The sequence below is a fragment of the Oncorhynchus nerka genome, linkage group LG9a (genome assembly GCF_034236695.1).
Source record: "Oncorhynchus nerka isolate Pitt River linkage group LG9a, Oner_Uvic_2.0, whole genome shotgun sequence".
NCBI classification, from domain to species: Eukaryota; Metazoa; Chordata; class Actinopteri; order Salmoniformes; family Salmonidae; genus Oncorhynchus; species Oncorhynchus nerka.
The window spans coordinates 26,003,861-26,027,445 of NC_088404.1; the positions used below are offsets into that span (position 1 = coordinate 26,003,861).

The 23,585-nt window shown below is 42.3% G+C and overlaps 1 protein-coding gene across 2 annotated transcripts; it reads left to right on the plus strand.

Moving 5' to 3' along the window:
• The first annotated feature begins 10,044 nt into the window (after positions 1-10,044).
• On the plus strand, positions 10,045-23,382 carry LOC115134118 (class E basic helix-loop-helix protein 41-like). Of its 2 annotated transcripts, none has more exons than XM_029667778.2 (5): positions 10,045-10,065; positions 19,854-19,917; positions 20,076-20,183; positions 20,291-20,402; positions 20,617-23,382. In XM_029667778.2, exons 2-5 carry the CDS (start codon positions 19,876-19,878, stop codon positions 21,570-21,572), a joined length of 1,218 nt encoding a protein of 405 aa, XP_029523638.1. In that variant the 5' UTR covers positions 10,045-10,065; positions 19,854-19,875; the 3' UTR covers positions 21,573-23,382. The 2 variants fall into 2 exon arrangements, with proteins under 2 accessions (XP_029523638.1, XP_029523637.1); XM_029667777.2 differs by lacking the exon at positions 10,045-10,065 and adding an exon at positions 19,211-19,740.
• Positions 23,383-23,585: the final 203 nt, after the last annotated feature.

Below are 23,585 nucleotides of genomic sequence, written 5' to 3' on the forward strand. Positions count from 1 at the left end.
GGACTCCAACACATGACCAGAAGCACTGATGTGATCAGACATCAGTTACATAGAAAATCAAACTAAATCATGTTTGCTGTAATCGGAAATAGAAAGCAATTAGCAGTTATGGGTTAAAGAAAGATTGGCACAGAAAAGTCAGCCACGTCATTCTCCAATGAGAGCGATTGGATCACTGTTGTCAACACCGTTACACGCACAGTTGGGCCAAGGAAGCCAAAGTCACATGATTTACTGGAAGAAGTAATGTGATCAGGAGACATGTGAGGGCATTACTGTAGCTCTGATTCTCTATTAAAATGATCAAAACTTGGATTAATTAGTCCAATTACAGTTCTGCCTCAAGGGTATAAGGAATTTTGGGGTGTTTTATTCCAAATAAATAGCAATGCCAAAGTAATGGAATTAGTCATTACATTATTATATGGATTCAGAGCAACTGTTACGAATCCCTTTTGGCCCGACAGCCTAGGGGGGATGGTAATGAGACCCGTAACATAACTCATGCAAATTATTATTGTGACAAAGTAAAAGTGTGCACGAAATAACCACGACAACAGGAATCTACCGTCAAACTCTAGGTTTATTTATAAACACACGGTAATGGGGGGAGCAGGAAAAGGGGCTGAGCTGGACCCAAGAAAAGAAACAATAAGTATTCAAAAACACCCCTAAGCTAGACTAGCCTACTTTAACAACAGCTAACTAACTAACCAAAAATACAGTGGGTGGTCCGCCCAGTTCTAACTAGTGTATTTAACAAAGTTAACCTACGGGTAGTGTATGCCCATGGGCGACTTGTCTTGGTTTCCCCTTTTCCCACCAGCAAACAAACACAAACACCATAACCAAAAACAATACTCACAGGTGATGACAAAGTGCTATGGAGGTGCTTAAACAAAAGAGAGGTTACGACACAAAGCGAGAGTGAAACACAGAGACCTACAGACATGGCATTTACAGAGAGATTGCTCTAGAGATTGAGCTAGAGATTGCTCCAGAGCAAACAAATGATGGGGTTTTTAAACCATGGGGAAGGAACTGTGATAGGGTAGGAAATAGGAGGAGGAGTGTCTTCTGATTGATGATTGATTGTTGACTGATTGGGGAGTGATGGTTTTCACCTGTGAGGGGAGAAGGAGAGAAAAGACACACACACAGGATACACACACACACAGGATAATTGTATCCATAACACTCCCACCCTTAAAGAAGCAACCCTAAGGATTGCGACCACAGTATTACAATGAATACTCACAACAATAACAAAGTCAACCTTGCCAAAACATACAACAATCATTACACACGAGACAAAGCATCTGCCAACACATTATCAGAACCCTTTTTGTGGCGGATCTCCAAATTATAATTTTGTACAATCAGCGCCCAACGCATAAGGCGCTGGTTCTGGTTGTACATTCGGTGGAGAAAAACTAAGGGGTTATGGTCAGTATATACAATCACGGGTAGGGCACTGGAACCAATATATACTTCAAAGTATTGCAGAGCCAACAACAAAGCAAGAGCTTCTTGTTCTATTGTCGCATAGTTTGTTTGACATTTATTAAATTTACGTGAAAAATAACAAACGGGATGATCCACTCCACTCTTGTCCTGCTGCAGTAGAACAGCACCAGCACCTCTGGCACTAGCATCTACCTCAAGTTTGAACGGTTGTTCAAAATCTGGAGCAGCAAGTACAGGTGTACTACATAAGAGTGCTTTCGCTGATTCAAAAGCTCTCTTACAATCAGGGGACCACACAAATGATCTAGCTGGACTAAGCAAATCGGTCAATGGAGCAACTACCGCAGGGAAATTTTACAGAAGCTACGGTAGTAGCCAACCATCCCCTAAAAGCGGCGTAGCTCTCGTCTGGTGGTAGGTGCAGGGAATGCAGTTATAGCCAAGACCTTGGCACCAACAGGGCGCACCTGTCCATGGCCAACCTCTTTACCGAGATAGGTAACAGTAGCCTTCCCAAACTCGCACTTTGCCAAGTTCAGGGTTAGAGAAGCAGCTGCCAACCGTTCACATACTACCCTTAGCGAGTCAACATGATCTGACCACTCAGATGAATAAATCACTAGGTCATCAAGGTATGCACTACAATTAGGAACGCCAGCTAATACGGAGTTAACCAGTCGTTGGAAAGTGGCTGGTGCATTTCGCATCCCAAAAGCCATGACTGAGTACTGTAGGAAGTTGTCTGGGGTCACAAAGGCAGAAATCTCAGAAGCACGTGAAGTTAACGGAACCTGCCAGTAACCTTTTAAGAGGTCTAACTTGGTTACATACTTAGCAGCACCAATAGTGTCGATACAGTCGTCCAGTCGGGGTAACGGGAACGAATCTGGCATTGTGACAGAATTTACCTTTCGATAATCCGTACATAACCTGGACGTACCATCAGGTTTAGGAACCAGAATGCAAGGAGAACTCCAAGGGCTTGAACTTGGCTTAGCCAGGTCATTCTCCAACAAATATCTCACCTCATCCCTCATTATCTTCCTCTTGGAAGCGTTGATACGATATGGGTGTTGCTTGATAGGTGTAGCATTTCCAACATTAATGTCATGTTCCAACACATTTGTGCGAGTAGGAACGTCATTAAAGAGACATGGAAAACTGTGTAGTAGCCTCACAATATCATTGGCCTGTCCATCCGTTAAATGAACCAGACCGGATTGGATAGACAGCAGCATTTCTGAGTTGGGCAATCTAACACACTGCTGCTGAGTATTGCGCAACTCAAGCCATCAACATCATCAATATGACAGTCCACTATCATAGCAGTAGTAGCAGACAGCAGTACCTTCCTCTGTTTTTGAACTCTCTAACTGTGTGATGGGTCGGGTGTGGTAAGCTTTCAACATGTTAATGTGACACACACGAGATCGGCGTTGTCTATCAGGAGTTTGAAGCACATAGTCAGTTTCACTTATTTTCTTTTCAATTAAATAAGGACCCGAGAAACGAGCTGACAGTGAAGATCCTGGAACAGGTAATAACACCAGTACTTGGTCACCTGGCTGTAGTGGACGAGAAACAGCCTCTTTATCATAGTGTCTTTTCATGCTCCTCTGTGAGGAAGACAGAGCTTCTTTTGCGAGAGCACAAGCTTGGTGTAGGCGCTCACGAGCGACTAACGTAGTCCAACACATTCTCATCTCTGGTACACAACTCTTGGGACAAGAACTGTTCTTTAAGGACTTTCATTGGTCCTCTCACTGTGTGACCAAACACCAGTTCAGCCGGGCTGAAACCTAGGGACTCCTGCACAGTTTCACGAGCAGCAAACAAAACTAGAGGAACTCCCTCATCCCAATCTTTCTCAGATTCCAAACAATATTTACGTAGTATAGACTTCAGTGTCTGATGCCATCTTTCAAGTGCACCCTGAGACTCTGGGTGATAGGCGTTTGACACACGGTGCGTAATTGACAAGGATTTTAACACCTGCCTGAAGAGCTTGGATAGGAAATTGGTACCTTGATCGCTTTGTACCACCTAGGTAACCCGAATGTCGTGAAGAATTTTATTAAGGCTTTACTCACTACCGGGGCTGTAATCCTTCTCAGAGGAATGGCCTCGGGGTATCTTGTAGCCATACACATTATCGTTAACAAAAACTGGTTACCCGATTTTGTCTTGATAACGGTCCGACACAATCAACCACCACATGCTCGAATGGTTCACCTATGACAGGTATGGGACAAAGAGGAGCGGGAGGAATAACCTGATTTGGTTTTCCTGTTATCTGACATGTGTGGCATGTCCGACAGAACTGAGCCACATCTTGTTTTAAACCTGGCCAAAAGAAATGTCGAAGGATCCGATCATACGTTTTTGTGATTCCTAAATGACCAGACCACTGGTGATCATGAGCAAGGGATAACACATTTTGTCGAAAGGCTGTAGGAATCACTATTTGGTAAACAGCATTCCAATCTCCATCCGCGTCAACATGGGATTTCCATTTACGCATGAGGAGATTACCATCAATGAAGTAAGCCACGTTCTTCTTCTTCACATCTTCCAATGAGACAACACTAGAAAAACATTTAGCAAGCTTGTTGTCAACCTTTTGGTTAGCAATCAGCTGCTCACGAGTGACTGGTAACTGTATTGCATCAGCAATAAGTTCAACGTTCTTTGCTTCTTTCCTGGGCTGTTTGTCAGAGGTGATCAGCTTCTCAGAGGTATCACACAATCCATCTTCTTGATCAACCTCTTTGAACAGAACAGTGTTTGACAAATCTATCACGTCACCCTCTTGTCGTGCCTGAGCACGAGTGACAGCACAAGTGGGGAACACATGTGGATAACTCTGTGCCAGCTCATTAGAGAGAGAGTGGTCACTTTTATCCAATACTTCCAATACGGGTACTACCTTTCCTCCGGCAATATCGTTACCCATTATAAAGGTCACACCTTTCACTGGCAACATAGGACGTACCCCCACTCTGAATATTCCACTGATTAACTCAGAGTGTACTTTCACAAAGTGCAATGGCACTGGGACAAAACCCATTTCAATACCCTGTACTAACACACTGGAACCACAGTATGTATCGTCAGATAAGGGCAACACATCAGACAATATAAACGACTGCGCCGCACCAGTATCTCTAAGGATTTTAACCGGTCGTTGAGACGCTTCGTCATTCGTTAGGGACACAAACCCCTCGAAAATGAATGGTTCATAACGGCGGTCGGGGACTGAGACTTTCAAACTACAGTTACCCTGAGGCACCTGTTTTGTTGCAGACCTCACAACCGTACGAATTAGAGCAACACCTGTTGGTGGCTTGGCACGAATTGGCATTCCTTGTTTGCGTTTAAGCAGGAAGCAATCATTAATCATATGTCCTACTTTATGACAATAGAAACAGGGACGCTCATTCTTCTGGCGTGCTTGATATACTACTGCTGGCCGACTAGGGCTAAAGGTAGGAAACTCAGTGGCTCTACTCTCAGTTTGAGCCGAAAACACACTCTTGTGCGTCAACACAAACTCGTCTGCCAACACAGACGCTTCTGCCAGGGAGGATACTTTCTGTTCGTTTAGGTAAACTACAATGCGTTCGGGTAAGCAATTTTTAAACTCTTCCAACAAGATTAACTCCCGGAGAGAGTTGAAATCAGTTACCTTACTAGCAGCATGCCATTTATCAAACAGATTTCCCTTGTCTCTAGCAAATTCCACATAAGTCTTACTAGAAGACTTTCTATGAGACCTAAATCTCTGTCGGTATGCCTCAGGCACAAGCTCATAGGCACGAAGAACAGTAGCTTTGACCACTTCATAATTCAAACTGTCCTCCAGAGGTAGCGCTGACAAAACCTCTTGGGCTTTACCAGTTAATTTACACTGAAGTAATAGGCACCATACCTCTTCAGGCCATTTCAATGCTACGGCTATTCGCTCAAATACACAAAAATAGGAGTCAACCTCTGACTCTCTGAACAAAGGTACTAAGGCAATCTGCCTACTAATGTCAAATGTGTTTGAGGACACAGCAGGTGAGGACGGCTCACAAACAGGCATAGTAGGACCGGAGGCTAGCCTCGCTGTCTCTGCCTCCAGTTCCATCTGGCGCATTTTGAACTCCAACTGCCTTTGTTCTCTGTCTGCCTCAATTTTACACATCTCCAAATGTCGTTGTTCTCGTTCTTTTTCTGCCTCTATTTTACATATCTCCAACTGGAGAGTCTCTTGCCTAATTTGGGCTCTCTTCCACCTCCAGTTGGAACTGTGCTAAACGGACATCCCTCCTGGCATCACCATTTGACAGTGGGGAGAGTGGATCAAAACGGGACAATGTGGCTGGTGTTTTAGCCTCGCCCTCATTATCAGACACCAATGGGCTTACAGGAGCAGCAACATCCGCTACAGGGGTAGTAGACTCAGGCAGCGGTAACACAAGCACCTGCTCTTCCAACAATACATTTAATACTAGCCGTTTAACCTCCGCCTTAACTAAACTCTGCGGAATCGATACTGAATAATGGTCAGCCAAGGTCATTAAATCAACTCTACGACATTTGTCAAAAACCTCCCACGAAGGGTTATCCAAAAAGGATTTCAAATCAAAAGTAGTCATGTTACACTACTTCACAAGTGCCAAAGAAAATAGCAAACACTAATGCTACTTCAGCTATGACGCTCAACACTGAACTATACCACTACAACAATCTACATGAGCGGCATGGGTGTCAGTTATGACAGATCCCGGATGAGCCCCCACTTATGTTACGAATCCCTTTTGGCCCGACAGTCTAGGGGGGATGGTAATGAGACCCGTAACATAACTCATGCAAATTATTATTGTGACAAAGTAAAAGTGTGCACGAAATAACCAAGACAACAGAAATCTACCGTCAAACTCTAGGTTTATTTATAAACACACGGTAATGGGGGGAGCAGGAAAAGGGGCTGAGCTGGACCCAAGAAAAGAAACAATAAGTATTCAAAAACACCCCTAAGCTAGACTAGCCTACTTTAACAACAGCTAACTAACTAACCAAAAATACAGTGGGTGGTCCGCCCAGTTCTAACTAGTGTATTTAACAAAGTTAACCTACGGGTAGTGTATGCCCATGGGCGACTTGTCTTGGTTTCCCCTTTTCCCACCAGCAAACAAACACAAACACCATAACCAAAAACAATACTCACAGGTGATGACAAAGTGCTATGGAGGTGCTTAAACAAAAGAGAGGTTACGACACAAAGCGAGAGTGAAACACAGAGACCTACAGACATGGCATTTACAGAGAGATTGCGCTAGAGATTGAGCTAGAGATTGCTCTAGAGATTGCTCTAGAGATTGAGCTAGAGATTGAGCTAGAGATTGAGCTAGAGATTGCTCCAGAGCAAACAAATGATGGGGTTTTTAAACCATGGGGAAGGAACTGTGATAGGGTAGGAAATAGGAGGAGGTGTGTCTTCTGATTGATGATTGATTGTTGACTGATTGGGGAGTGATGGTTTTCACCTGTGAGGGGAGAAGGAGAGAAAAGACACACACACAGGATACACACACACACAGGGTAATTGTATCCGTAACAGCAACATTTAAAATAAAAGTAAATAATTAAATGCACAACCTCTAAATTGTCAGATCTTTCATAACCTTACTTATGAATAGATTTTACAAGTCCTTATCTGTCTTGAAACAAGCATTTTTTTGAACATTTAGTTTATTTAATTTATATTGACAGAGGGGCACAAAAAAAGCAAGGAAGTCATATTTAACCCTCTGTCCTCCCCCCGTACACACTCAGTCATGAAATTAAACAAACAAAAGAGAAAAGAGCAGGATGCTAATCCTTTACCATTATTCCCTCCCTCTCTACCTCCCTCAGACCGTGCCCCTCCCCCCCCCACACACACAAATTCAATAAGGTACAGAAGAACGCAAGAAAGTTCAGTAGCCCCTCCCACCCCTCCCCCACAGGACCACTAAACGCAGAGGCCCCTCCCACAAAACATCCACTGAATTTTGCAAATAGTTTTTGCTGAGGCCTACTTTTTTCCATTAATCGCAGCCCAATATATTATTTTATATTCATCCAATGTCTGCCGTGTTTTTGGATGGTGTGATGACATCGCTGCTCCCTGTGCACACTGATTGCTAATGTGCATGTGAAGTTGGGCCGTGTAAACCGGATGCAACCCGGATATAGGCGGCCCATTTTATACCTCAATGCTTGCCATGTGGCTCTGTTTATTACGATTCTGAGACATTCAAAATATCGACTTTGATACTGTTAGACAATGTTGTATGCATGATTGAAGAAATAAAATGATATTTTAGTATTAAGCATCTTGTTGTCCTGAGGTGTAATGGATCATGATGAATGGATATGAAAACTGTCAAGCAAATCGATGTTCAGTGACTATACCAATAATGTCTGCTAATGTGGGTTGTCTACTAATGTGGGTTGTCTACTAATGTGGGTTGACTGCTAATGTGGGTTGTCTGCTAATGTGGGTTGTCTACTAATGTGGGTTGTCTACTAATGTGGGTTGTCTGCTAATGTGGGTTGTCTGCTAATGTGGGTTGTCTACTAATGTGGGTTGTCTACTAATGTGGGTTGTCTACTAATGTGGGTTGTCTACTAATGTGGGTTGTCTACTAATGTTTGTCTGCTAATGTGGGTTGTCTGCTAATGTGGGTTGTCTGCTAATGTGGGTTGTCTGCTAATGTGGGTTGTCTACTAATGTGGGTTGTCTACTAATGTGGGTTGTCTGCTAATGTGGGTTGTCTACTAATGTGGGTTGTCTGCTAATGTGGGTTGTCTGCTAATGTGGGTTGTCTACTAATGTGGGTTGTCTGCTAATGTGGGTTGTCTGCTAATGTGTGTTGTCTGCTAAAATGGCAAATGGTCAAATGCATAAAACATTGTTAATATTAAGACACGATCACTGAAAGTAAATAATTAGAAAGATTAAGTAAACGTAATGTTTAATAAGAGTTTGGAATCAATATAATTGAATTGGATCTAAGCCATGTTTTTATGTTGGACTTAATATATTAGTGTTTGTGAAACACAAAAAGTTAATTATATTATGCATAAAAATACCTCATGCTGGAAATATTCAAAAGTTTATATTTGCCTAATATTTGCCTAATCTGTTAAAAGTAGAACTAGCACAATATTTTATTTTCAGTGAATATGCTCTCAGACGTTGAGCAGCAAGCAAGCCTGCAAGGACTCCTCTGCTCTCTCCAGGGGTTCCTAGTGTTGGTACACTGGTTCTACACTAGTCGAACAGGGAGGGTGGCAAGTGGTGTGGTGTGAGACTGACAGTCCCCTGCATGCCGGTCACCATATTGCTATTGGCCACCTGAGTGTAGCATATGGCTTCATCTGTCACAACAACCACTCTGCAGCATGATCTGTAGTACTGGTAATGAGAACCAATATTATTAGGGCCAGACATCATGTGACAGGGCCAGGAAAAACTCTCGGCCCTAAAGCCTATTACTGGAGTCCTCTATTTTTATCTGGTCAGGTTACATGGTAACCTGGAAATATCCTATGGCCCTCAGTATTATCACAGCAAACAATTTCAATCTGCTTTGACTGACCTTCATGTCTCAAAGTAATGATGGACTGTTGTTTCTCTTTGCTTATTTGAGCTGGTCTTACTATAATATGGACTTGGTCTTTTACCAAATAGGGCTATCTTCTGTATACCACACCTACCTTGTCACAACACAACTGATTGGCTCAAACGCATAAAGATGGAAAGAAATTCCACAAATGAACTTTTAACAAGGCACACTTGTTAATTGAAATGCATTCCAGGTGACTACCTCATGAAGCTGGTTGAGAGAATGCCAAGAGTGTGCAAAACTGTCATCAAGGCAAACGGTGGCTACTTTGAAGAATCTAAAATCTAAAATATATTTTGATTTGTTTTACACTTTGTTGGTTACTACAGGATTCCATATGTGTTATTTCATAGTTTGATATCTTCACTACTATCCTACAATGTAGAAAATAGTAAAATAAAGAAAAACCCTTGAATGAGGTAGATGTGTCCAAATTTTGGACTAGTACTGTACATGCATACATACATACATACATACATACATACATACATACATACATACATACATACATACATACAGTTGAAGTCGGAAGTTTACATACACTTAGGTTGGAGTCATTAACACTAGTTTTTCAACCACTTCACACATTTCTTGTTAACAAACTATAGTTTTGGCAAGTCAGTTAGGACATCTACTTTGTGCATGACACAAGTCATTTTTCCAACAATTGTTTACAGACAGATTATTTCACTTATAATTCACTGTGTCACAATTCCAGTGGGTCAGAAGTTCACATGCACTAAGTTGACTGTGCCTTTAAACAGCTTGGGAAATCCAGAAATTGATGTCATGGCTTTAGAAGCATCTGATAGGCTAAGTGATTTGAGTCAATTGATTTGAGTCAATTGGAGGTGTACCTGTGGATGTATTTCAAGGCCTACCTTCAAACTCAGTGCCTCTTTGCTTGACATCAAAAGAAATCAGACTTTTGACTGGTACTGTAAGTATTCACACCCATGAGTCAATACTTTGTAGAAGTACCTTTGGTGGCAATAACAGCTCTGAGTAGCCTTGGGTATGTCTGTATGAGCTTTGCACATCTGGATTTGGGGCTTTTCTCTTATTCTGCCTTGCAGATATTCTGCCTTGCAGAAGTCTTTCCACAGATTTTCAATGGGATTCAAGTCTGGGTTTTTGGCTGGGCCACTCAAGGACTTGCACATTCTTGTTCTGAAGCTATTCCAGTGTTGCCTTTGCAATATGTTTGGGATTAGTGTCCTGTTGGAATGTACATCTTTGCACCAGTCTAAGGTTGTTTGCACTCGGAAGCAGGTTCTCATCAATGATTTGCCTGTATTTGGCTCCATTCATTGTTCCCTCTACGCTTACCAGTCTCCCAGTCCCTGCCACTGAAAAGCATTCCCATAGCATGATGCTGTTACCACCATTCTTCATGGTAGGGATGGTTTTATACGAGTGATGAGCTATGCCTGACATTCTCCAGACATAGTGCTTTGCATTCAGGCCAGAGAGCTCAATTTGATCTAATCTGATCACAGAATCTTTTGCCTTAGGCTCTGAGTCTTTCTCAGTTATCATTATTCAGAGCTTTCTCAGTCATCATTATTTTGGATTCATTCATGATTATACATAATCATGGTAGCATCCACATTAATGAAGAAGTGTTCAGAAACATCTTCTATTCTTATTTACAATAAAAGTGACTCCAAAATAGCACAATACATTATTCACCATTCCTATTGGGCAAACAAAATTATGAAACACAACCAAATAAAACTGCAAATGCATCCAACAAGTTTGTAGAGTCACAAGCTTGATGTAGTCATTGCATGCTAGGAATATAGGATCAAATACTAAACTTTTGACTACTTGAATACACATACTGTATAAGTGAATTTGTCCAAATACTTGACACCTTCAAATGAGGGGACTAGATACGTAGTGCATTCATTTGCATTTGCATTCATTTCTAAGCAGTATACAGATATGTATGAAAATACTGTGAGCGGTAATTTAGCAAGTTGACTTGGAAAAGGTTAAAGGAGGAGACTTGACTTCCAGGATCCAGTCAAAGTTGTAATACAGAGCTTTGGGGTACTTTATTTTACCTTTATTTAACTAGGCAGTTAAGAACAAATGTATATTTTCAATGACGGCCTAGGAACAGTGGGACAACTGTCTTGTTTAGGGGCAGGACAACAGATTTTTATGTTGTCAGCTCGGGGATTCAATCTAGCAACCTTTCGGTTACAAGTCCAAGTCCACTAGGCTACCTGCCGCACCAAGTGGTCATGTGAAAATACAAAAGATTATAGCATCAGAAGAGAAGAAAGGCAAGGCCAATGGTATGGTGGTGTAGCGTGGCTAAAAAGGCATGTCTCAAAGGCACATTATTCCTCAACATTATATAGTCATTTTGAATTATGTATACATTTATTTTATTTATTTATTTTACCTTTATTTTACTAGGCAAGTCAGTTAAGAACAAATTATTATTTTCAATGATGGCCTAGGAACAGTGGGTTAACTGCCTGTTCAGGGGCAGAACGACAGATTTGTACCTTGTCAGCTCGGGGATTCGAACTTGCAACCTTTCGGTTACTAGTCCAACGCTACCCTGCCGCCCCCATACATGAATCGTTACAGACATTGGTTGATATGAACCTGATCAAATTCAACTGAACAGTGAACTGCTACTTTGGGTACAGAGCGTGAAATTCAGCAGTTAAGCAAGTTCAAGATTGTATTTTTAGTTCCTGGGACCTACATAGATAAATAGAAAACAGTGGACTTTTACTTCAGACCTTTTTAAGTTATGTGTAAGCAAGAGCAGGCTAATTAATCATATTATGATTATAAGCAAACATATATAGAATTTATTTAAAAAACACTACATCCACCAATGTTTTACTTTCGTGTCATTTCATAAGAAATGATAGCTTATGGGTTCCTTCATGTGGTGTAAAATATTACTATTCTCAGATTTTATATTCACAGATTTTTAGATGTGTATAAAAATGTGTTTTTTGCATAACGCTATACAGTGTGGGGGGTATTTAGTCAGCCACCAATTGTGCAAGTTCTCCCACTTAAAAAGATGAGAGAGGCCTGTAATCATAGGTACACTTCAAATATGACAGACAAAATTAGAAAAAAAAATCCAGAAAATCACATTGTAGGATTTTTTATGAATTTATTTGCAAATTATGGTGGAAAATAAGTATTTGGTCACCTACAAACAAGCAAGATTTCTGGCTCTCACAGTCCTGTAACTTCTTTAAGAGGCTCCTCTGTCCTCCACTCGTTACCTGTATTAATGGCACCTGTTTGAACTTGTTATCAGTATAAAAGACACCTGTCCACAACCTCAAACAGTCACACTCCAAACTCCACTATGGCCAAGACCAAAGAGCTGTCAAAGGACACCAGAAACAAAATTGTAAACCTACACCAGGCTGGGAAGACTGAATCTGCAATAGGTAAGCAGCTTGGTTTGAAGAAATCAACTGTGGGGGCAATTATTAGGAAATGGAAGACATACAAGACCACTGATAATCTCCCTCGATCTGGGGCTTCACGCAAGATCTCACCCTGTGGGGTCAAAATGATCACAAGAACGGTGAGCAAAAATCCCAGAACCACAAGGGGGGACCTAGTGAATGACCTGCAGAGAGCTGGGACCAAAGTAACAAAGCCTACCATCAGTAACACACTACGCCGCCAGGGACTCAAATCCTGCAGTGCCAGACGTGTCCCCCTGCTTAAGACAGTACATGTTCAGGTCCGTCTGAAGTTTGCTAGAGAGCATTTGGATGATCCAGAAGAAGATTGGGAGAATGTCATATGGTCAGATGAAACCAAAATATAACTTTTTGGTAAAAACTCAACTCGTCGTGTTTGGAGGACAAAGAATGCTGAGTTGCATCCAAAGAACACCATACCTACTTTGAGGCATGGGGGTGGAAACATCATGCTTTGGGGCTGTTTTTCTGCAAAGGGACCAGGACGACTGATCCGTGTAAAGGAAAGAATGAATGGGGCCATGTATCGTGAGATTTTGAGTGAAAACCTCCTTCCATCAGCAAGGGCATAGATGAAACGTGGCTGGGTCTTCCAGCATGACAATGATCCCAAACACACCGCCCGGGCAACAAAGGAGTGGCTTCGTAAGAAGCATTTCAAGGTCCTGGAGTGGCCTAGCCAGTCTCCAGATCTCAAACCCATAGAAAATCTTTGGAGGGAGTTGAAAGTCCGTGTTGCCCAGCAACAGCCCCAAAACATCACTGCTCTAGAGGAGATCTGCATGGAGGAATGGGCCAAAATACCAGCAACCGTGTGTGAAAACTTACAGAAAACATTTGACCTCTGTCATTGCCAAAAAGGGTATATAACAAAGTATTGAGAAAAACTTTTGTTATTGACCAAATACTTATTTCCCACCACCATTTGCAAATAAATTCATAAAAAATCCTACAATGTGATTTTCTGGAATTTTTTTCTAATTGTCTGTCATAGTTGAGGTGTACCTATGATGAAAATTACAGGCCACTCTCATCTTTAAGTGGGAGAACTTGCACAATTGGTGGCTGACTAAATACTTTTTTGCCCCACTGTATATCCCTTGTTTAGCTGGAATGGAATGTTCGTATCCTGTATATTTGACTGTGGTACAGTACTTTCGGAAAGTATTCAGACCCCTTGACTTTTTCCACATTTTGTTACATTACAGCCTTTTCTAAAAATGGATTAAATTGTTTTTTCCCCCTCGGAAATCTACACACAATACCTCATAATGACAAAGCAAAAACAGGTTTTTAGAAATGTTTGAAAATGTATTTAAAAAACTACTGAAATATCACATTTATATAAGTATTCAGAGCCATTACTCAGTACTTTGTTGAAGCACCTTTCGCAGCGATTACAGCCTCGAATCTTATTGGGTATGATGCTACAAGCTTGGCACACCTGTATTTGGGAGTTTCTCCCATTCTTCTCTGCAAATCCTCTCAAGCTCTGTCAGGTTGGATGGGGAGCGTCTCTCCAGAGATGTTCGATCGGGCTCTGGCTGGACCACTCAATGACATTCAGAGACTTGTCCCTGAAGCCACTCATGCGTTGTCTTGGCTGTGTGCTTAGGGTCGTTGTGTTGTTGGAAGGTGAACCTTCGCCCCAATCTGAGGTCCTGGGCGCTCTGGAGCAAGTTTTCATCAAGGATCTCTGTACTTTGCTCCATTCATCTTTCCCTCGATCTTGACTAGGCTCTCAGTCCTAGTGCGACACAAACAACAACACAGAGTTACACATAGAACAAACAAACACAGTCAAAAATACAGTAGAAAAAATCTATATACAGTGTGTGCAAATGAGGTAGGATAAGGGAGGTAAGTCAATAAATAGGCCATGGTGGCGAAATTATTACAATATAGCAATTAAACACTGGAATGGTAGATGTGCAGAAGATGAATGTGCAAGTAGAGATACTGGGGTGCAAAGGAGCAAGATACATAAAAACAGTATAGGGATGAGGTAGTTGGATGGGCTATGTACCGGTGCAGTGATATGTGAGCTGCTCTGACAGCTGGTGCTTAAAGCTAGTGAGGGAGATATGTGTCTCCAGCTTCAGTGATTTTTGCAGTTCGTTCCAGTCATTGGCAGCAGAGAACTGGAAGGAAAGGTGGCCAAAGGAGGAATTGCCTTTAGGGGTGACCAGTGAGATTTACCTGCTGGAGCGTGTGCTACGGGTGAGTGCTGCTCTGGTGACCAGTGGGCTGAGATAAGGCAGGGCTTTACCTAGCAAAGACTTGTAGATGACCCGGAGCAAGTGGGTTTGGCGACGAGTATGGATGGTGCCAGGTTTACACCCGACATGATGCTTGGCATTCAGGCCATGGTCTGAGAATCCTTTAGGTGCCTTTTGGCAAACTCCAAACGGACTGTCATGTGCCTTTTACTGAGGAGTGGCTTCCGTCTGGCCACTCTACCATAAAGGCCTGATTAGTGGAGTGCTGCAGAGATGGTTGTCCTTCTGGAAGGAACTATGGAGCTCTGCCAGAGTAACCATCGGGATCTTGGTCACCTCCCTGACCAAGGCCCTTCTCCCCCGTGCGGCCAGCTCTAGGAAATGTATTGGTGGTTCCAAACTTCCATTTAAGAATGATGGAGGCCACTGTATTCTTTGGGACCTAAAATGCTGCAGACATTTTTTGGTACTCTTCCCCAGATCTGTGCCTCGACACAATCCTGTCTCGGAGCTCTATGGACAATTCCTTTGACCTCATGGCTTGGTTTTTGCTCTGACATGCACTGTCAACTGTGGGACCTTATATAGACGGTGTGTGCCTTTTCAAATCATGTCAAATCAATTGAATTTACCACAGGTGGACTCCGATCAAGTTGTAGAAACATCTCAAGGATGATCAATGGAAACAGAATGCACCTGAACTCAATTTCGAGTCTCATAGCAAAGGGTCTGAATTCTTATGTAAATAAGGTATTTCAGTTTTTTTGTAATACATTTGCTAAATTTTCTATACACCTACTTTTGCTTTGTCATTATGGGGTATTATGTGTAATTTGATGAGGAAAAACCTTTATATAATCCATTTTAGAATAAGGCTGTAACGCAACAAAATGTGGAAAAAGTCTGCATCGCAGTGCTAGCTGTGCCACCAGAGACCCTGGTTTCGTGCCCAGGCTCTGTCGCAGCCGGCCGCGACCGGGAGCTCCGTGGGGCGACGCACAATTGGCCTAGCGTTGTCCGGGTTAGGGAGGCGACTCCTGTGACGGGCCGGGCGCAGTGCACGCTAACCAAGGTGTTTCCTCCGACACATTGGTGCGGCTGGCTTCCAGGTTGGATGCGCGCTGTGTTAAGAAGCAGTGCGGCTTGGTTGGGTTGTGTTTCGGAGGACGCGTGGCTTTCCAACCTTCGTCTCTCCCGAGCTTGTATGGGAGTTGTAGCGATGAGACAAGATAGTAATTATTAACAATTGGATACCACGAAATTGGGGAGAAAAGTGGGTAAAATTTGTAATTGAACAACCCCATGCCATGATTAGATAGTGAGAAAACATAACAATCTCTTGCAGAATTTCTTTAATAGATTAAACTTGATTTACCAACATTTCTGAAAATGAATATATAGCATTTTGAAATTAAACTCTTCATGTGAGGATGTGGTCGTCATTGATCTTTGTTATCAGGCATCCGGCTGGCCACCGAAATACCCTCAAATAAATAAAACATTCTGTACAGTTGCCTCATAAAACATTTGTTCACCAATCCAAAATGGTGGAGTAAAGAGCCAAATTGAAAAGTTTGAACTTCACTGTCAAAATAAATACGTTCAGAAGTGTAGGCCTACATTATATGTGTTAACTTATGCATGTATCGCTATTGTCACCAGTGGCATATGACGCTCCCCCAAAACTGCAATATTTTCTCTCAGCCTCCATGGCAAAATGTGTTGAATAGCATGATATTAAATATAAAACTGCACTTTTTTTCTCAGCCCCAAGGCAAAATGTGTAGAATTGCAGGAAATTAGCTTTAAAACAGCAAGATTTTCTGTTAGCAAGAATTGCAAGAAGTTCTGTTTTCCTAAACAACAAAAAAAATTATCCAAAAGAAGAAAATGAAAGTAACTTCGGGGCTGAGGGAGTGCATCCTACGCCACTGGTTTCAATAGCCATGCACGCATAAGTTAACACACATATATATATATATATATCTATCGAACAGAAATATTAAAGCAACATACAAAACAAAAGTTACAGATAATTCATTAGTCCCTAATCTATGGATGTCACATGACTGGGAATACAGATATGCATATGTTGGTCACAGATGCACAATATATACAAAAGTATGTGGACAACCCTTCAAATGAGTGGATTTAGCTATTTCAGCCACACCCGTTGCTGACTGGTGTATAAAATTGAGCACACAGCCATGTAATCTAGACGAACATTGGCAGCAGAATGGCCTTAGTGAAGAGCTCAGTGACGTTCAATGTGACACCGTCATAGGATGCCATCTTTCCAACAAGTCAGTTCGTCAAATGTCTGTCCTGCTAGAGCTGCCCCAGTCAAATATAAATGCTGTTAATGTGAAGTGGAAACGTCTAGAAGCAACAACAGCTCAGTCACGAAGTGGTAGGCCACACAAGCTTACAGAACGGGAGCGTTGAGTGCTGAAGCGTGTAGTGCGTAAAAATGATCTGTCCTCGGTTGTAACACTGACTATCGAGTTCCAAACTGCCTCGAAGCAAAGGTCAGCACAATAACTATTCTTCGGGAGCTTCATGAAATGGGTTTCCATGGCCAAGCAGCTGCACACAAGCCTAAGATCACCAGGAGCAATGCCTAGTGTCGGCTGAACTGGTGTAAAGCTGGCCTCCATTGGACTCTGGAGCAGTGAAAACATTCTCTGGAGTGATGAATCACGCCTCACCATCTGGCAGTCTGACGAACTTATCTGGGTTTGGCAGATGCCAGGAGAACGCTACCTGCCCCAATGCATAATGCCATCTGTAAAGTTTGGTGGAGGAGGAATAATGGTCTGGGGCTGTTTTTCATGGTTCGGGCTAGGTCCCTTAGTTCCAGTGAAGGGAAATCTTTACGCTACAGCATACAATGACATTTTTGACAATTCTGTGCTTCCAACTTTGTGGCAACAGTTTGTGGAAGGCCCTTTCCTGTTTCAGCATGACAATGCCCCCGTGCACAAATCAGTCCATACAGAAATGTTTTTGTTGAGATCGGTGTGGAATAACTTGACTGGCCTGCACAGTGCCCTAACCTCAACCCCATCGACCACCTTTGGGATGAATTGAAGCGCCGACTGCGAGCCAGGCCTAATCCCCACAACAATGTTCCAACATCTAGAGGACAGCTTTCCCAGAAGAGTGGAGGCTGTTATAGCAGCAAGGGGGGACCATCTCCATATTAATACCCATGATTTTGAAATTAGATGTACGACGAGCCGGTGTCCACATGTAGTGTACCTTAATATAAAAGTAGGGGTGTGGATCAGAAAACCAGTTAGTATCTGGTGTGACCAACATTTGCCTCATGCAGCACGACACATGTCCTTCGCATAGAGCTGATCAGGCCTGTGGAATGTTGTTCCACTCCTCTTCAATGGCTTTGCAAAGTTGCTGGATATTGTCAGGAACTGGAACACGCTGTCGTACACGTCAATCCTGGCCATCCCAAACATGCTCAATGGGTGACATGCATGGTGAGTGCAGGCCATGGAAGAATTGTGTTCAGATCCTTGCAACATGGGGCCGTGCATTATCATGCTGAAACATGAGGTCATGACGGCGGATGAATGGTATGACAATGGGTCTCAGGATCTCTTCACTCTATCCTGTGCATTCAAATTGCCATTGATAAAATTAATTTGTCTTCGTTGTCCGTAGCTTATGCCTACCCATAACATAACCCCACAACCACTATGGGGCACTCTGTTCACAACGTTCACATCAGCAACTGCTTGCCCACACAACGCCATATATGTGGTCTGCGGGTATGAGGCCGGTTAGACATAAAGCCAAATTCTCTAAAACAACGTTGGAGGTGGCTTATGGTAGAGAAATGAACATTACACTTTCTGGCAACAGCTCTGGTGGACATTCTTGCAGTCAGCATGCCAATTGCACACTTCCTCAAACTTGAGACATCTGTGGCATTGTGTTGTGTGACAAAACTACATATTTTAGGATGGCATTTTATTGTATTATGAGATATTTTATTTCGGCTCATGAAACATGGGACCAACACTTTACATGTTGCATTTATATTTTTGTTCATAGTAATTGTTTCTCTTCTCAATGGGCCATGTTCATGATACTATTTATATTGTTCTCAACTTGACAGGGGGCTGGTATAAGGAACTGCGGCGCACGTGTTTGAGCACACAGCCAGAGCCATTGTTACTGAAAACGCACCTCAGGGCAGCTGGAGGTTGAGTGACTACTGGTGCGAGAACGAGAAGGGATGAGTACCTCGCCCGCAGGATGTTTGTGTGTGTGTGTGTGCGCGCGCTCCTTGCGCACCCTCTCCTTACACACCCGCTCCTTCCACGCACGCATACATACGCTCAACGCCTACTTTCCGGTGTGCTTATGTGCATGCCGCTTTTGCTTCACATTCACCTTGATGTGGTCAGTGGGAATGAGCATATTCACCGGCGCATAAAATAATAAACTCTTATTTCAGTTTCTTCACAATATAAATGTTAAATCCAATATAATAACGAGAATTAGATACGGTCCAAGTTTGCATTGCCATAGAAACGGGCTGTCGCGTTGGTCTACTAGACCAGGAATAGCAAAGGTCTTAATTACCGGACTTCGTGCTGGTGCAGTTTACACGTGAGTTGGAGCTGTTCCGACCGGAGTCGCGCGTGCGCTGTGCGCTCTCGTACAAACGACTCGCAAAGTGGCAGTTCAGGAAACTAGACATCATTCTAAAGTGCAGCACTATTCAGAACACTCGCCGTGCAACATCTTCCCAAAAGCTTCTCTGCCTGCTGGTTTTGGAATAAGACACATTGTAAAGACAAAGAGGAATACCAACAAGAGACAAGTTATGGATGAAAAAATCTCGCGTCTGCAGGACAGACAATTTATGGATCATGCTGATTTCTTAGGGTAATCTAATGATTTCATTTTTAGAACGGTATGGGGCTATGCCCATTAACTATTAGATGTACACCATTTGTACGTTTAACTATGCAACTAACCTGCCCTTTTCATTTTGTCAGGGTGGAATACTCCTCACTCTACATGTGTAAATCGAAAAGAGGGCTGAAGCGCGAAGATGGCAAGGTATGCGCGCGTTTTATCTTGTTTGTAGATCAATAAATGTCTGATAGGTTAAACGTTCTTGTAGGATGTGTCTTGACTGTGTTGTACTTGTTGTAGATTTGATCTAATGCTATCATTTGTTTCTGTGGTCGTAATCAAATGTATCTTTTCATTCCCAGGACGCGTACAAATTACCACACCGATTGATAGAGAAGAAGAGGAGAGACAGAATCAATGAGTGTATCGGACAGTTAAAGGATTTGTTACCCGAACATCTCAAACTGACAGTAAGCTTTTACGATTAAGAAGTGATTTGCATATGAAATGTAATTGTTTTTTAAAATTGTTTTGATGAATTATTGTTGAGTTATCTGATCTCGTGTTTTCCACTCAGACGCTCGGGCATTTGGAGAAAGCAGTTGTTCTTGAGTTAACTTTGAAGCATTTAAACGCTTTGACTGCTGTCACTGAGCAGCAGCACCAGGAGATTCTGGCTTTTCAGAATGGTAAGTTGTTGTTGCATAACCTCCAATGACTATTCAGTTTCATGATAGGCTAGAGTTGATGAATTCTCTATTTTGGCTTCTTTGGTTTTGGATAGGCTATGCGTAAGAGTTATTGTAGCCATCAAATTTGATATGGTTGCATTCTCACAATTAGGTACAATTTAATTCAGTCAATGCAGTTGTCATTTCTAACTTTTAAATGCATGTTTTCCAGGGGATCTATCGATGAAAGTGCCCATTCGCGCTGATTTGGATGCGTTCCACTCGGGGTTCCAAGCGTGTGCCAAAGAGGTCCTGCAGTACCTAAACAAGTTGGAGAACTGGAATGCATGTGAGCAGCGGTGCGCGCAACTAATCAGCCACTTGCACAAAGTCTCCGCGCAGTTTCAGCCTGGTACGCCACTGCTCCATCCCCAGCTACCTGCCAGAGACGCGCTCGACCGCGATGGCCAAAAACCAGACAGCCAAGCCGGACATGACCGCGTATCAGTCATACAGAGGAGCCATGGAGAGCTTAACGAGAATGACACAGACACAGACAGTGGATACGGGGGTGAGGCGGAAAAGAATGATGGGAAGAAAGGATGTGACCGGAGCAAACTGCAGGGGCCCAAGGCAGTAAAGATAAAGCAGGAGTTCGAGGATGACCGCGCTGCCAAAAAAACAAAGATGAACTGGGCTGGAAACTGCACGACAAGCGCAGACATGACCACCAGACCTGATCTGGTCTTTATGAATTCGTTGATGGGAATAACTGGCGTGGGACAGCAGACTCCCTTTTGCATGCCCTTTTACTTCATAAACCCCTCGGCGGCAGCGTCCTACATACCTCTATTTGACAAAAGTAACCTAGAGAAGTTTGTGTACCCAGCTGCGGCAGCGGCCACGATCTCATCTCAGTTTCACTGGTTATACCCCAGCCTCAACTCACATGCGTCGGCAGCTGCGGCCGCAACAGCCGGTGGTTTTTCCCGCATGTCGACAGAGAAGATCTCTGGATTCGGTTCCGATTCCAAGGACTCTCCCTCCGACGACAGTGACATGTCAAACGTGGCGGAGCCGGGCTCACCTGATGAGAGGGAGGACAATCTTGAGAACGATGAAGATGATGATTATGATGATAAGGAATTAGGGGATGAGTCCCCAGACAATGAAAATGACAGTACATAATTAAGATGACATTTTGAGATTTTGTTTTCTTTCTTGTAAAAACTGGCTAATTGAACTGTGTATGTGTTAGGCTTAAAATGCAGAATGCACATCAATTTATGTTGTTTACGATTCTCCGACAGCTGTCTGTTTTTACCTTATTTTCGTATTTTCGATAGATTTGTATTGATATAGGAGTTTCGAGACCAATTTCACAGTTAAAATGCTCCTGTATCTTGGCCAAGCAGGGGGAAGTTGTGACAGTGTGTGCCTTTTGCACTTAATGCAAGAATAATCTGAATGTTAATCGACAATGATTGACACTAACAACATGTACACGTCTGTTATTACTAAAATCATAGGTTGTATTGAGCTGGGGGTTTTCCATTAACACAGCCTTTTAAACTGCGAATATCAGTGCCAAAACATCAAGACAAACAATCTGCTTATAAGCAATATTGCCCTCTGATCCCCAATCAGCTAATGACTTTGGATGTAGGATGTTGCAACTGACCTACGCCAAGGTCAACATTGCAGGTCAACATTTCTGACTCTGACTGTACAGTATGACTAATTGTGATAGGTGTGATTTGATCCATTTCCTTGTTTATGCACTAAATTGGCCTCTGTATAAAGTGCTTGAGAAAGTTACTTAGGTACTTCAAACCGAGATGTCCACCTTGGATCACAAATAAGCCCTAACTGGACAAATGATTTACTTCATATTATGTAACTCCCTCTCCATGCCAACACATTTGGATTAGTTTATTTAGTCTTTTGGAATTTGCAGTAACCCCCTCCGATACATTTTGCTGACTGCTGATATTTCGCATAATATTGAAAGGAAGCACGTCATTGGAAGATGCTGTGTTATGACAATTGACAATTATATCCCTGATTGGTTGGCATCTCTGCACACATAATGAGACACCCCGTGACCAGTCAGCTAAACCTCCAGCAAAATTGTACTAGGCTTGAACTTTGATATTGAATGTAACTACCTTTGTTTTTCTTAGCTCTGGAAGTTTCAGAGATAAAGTGCACTTGTTTCTGCCTTTGAAAAACCTCCCCGTTCCTTCCCAACACTCACTTTCCAACTATTGTAGTGCATCACTGTATGTATTTTTTTTTAAATACATTGTTCTTGAAGAAAATCACTAAGCTAGAGGGCAGAAACTTAACTCCAGACTGTATAGACTGTGTATGTGTTTGAAGAACAAGATACTAGGCTACTACAGATCATGAGGCTTTTTAGTGTTTTTGAATAAACGTAAACCACTAATCATAATTCATTTTGGGATATACATCTTAATGTATTTATAAAGCTACATGAAACAACTTATACTCCAACTCCGAATGAAGAAGAAGCTCTAGTATCACATTCTAATACATACACAAACCATTCAGATTAGGTGTATGTAGTTGGAGATAACTTTGGTCCGGTGACCAAAAGTTATGATAAATATCCTTTTAAAATGTACAATCCTTTTTTTCCTGCAATTGTGGTGTTTATCATGTTTGAGTTTCTTGTGTGAGTGACTAGATTTGATTTGCATATCCAATTTGGTTTATTTTTTGCTTCTGTTCAGCAGCTCTTGCCTCAAATCGATTATGTTTTCAACTGTCATTAAAGGGGGCATGTGTGTGTAAATAGTTTTGTGAATATACTATGGAATATATGTCCGATGTCAATGTTGTAGAAGAAAGGTAGAACGGACAACAACAAAAATATTTAACTGAGAAACCGTTCCACATTTGGTCAATGCTTTACACATATGCTGTTGTAAATTATTGCTGACAAGTTGTCAAATAAACATCAGACCAAAAACTATTCGGATGCCTCATTGTTTAGTTTTTTTGCCAACAACTTGATTGTTTCCTTCTTAGACATAGCTATATCAAATGATTTAATAGGAGGCTATAGATCAGAGGTGTCAAACTCATTCCATGGAGGGCCTACTGTCTGCAGGTTTTTGAAAACCTGCAGACACTCAGCCCTCCGTGGAATGACTTTGACACCTGTGCTAAAGATGA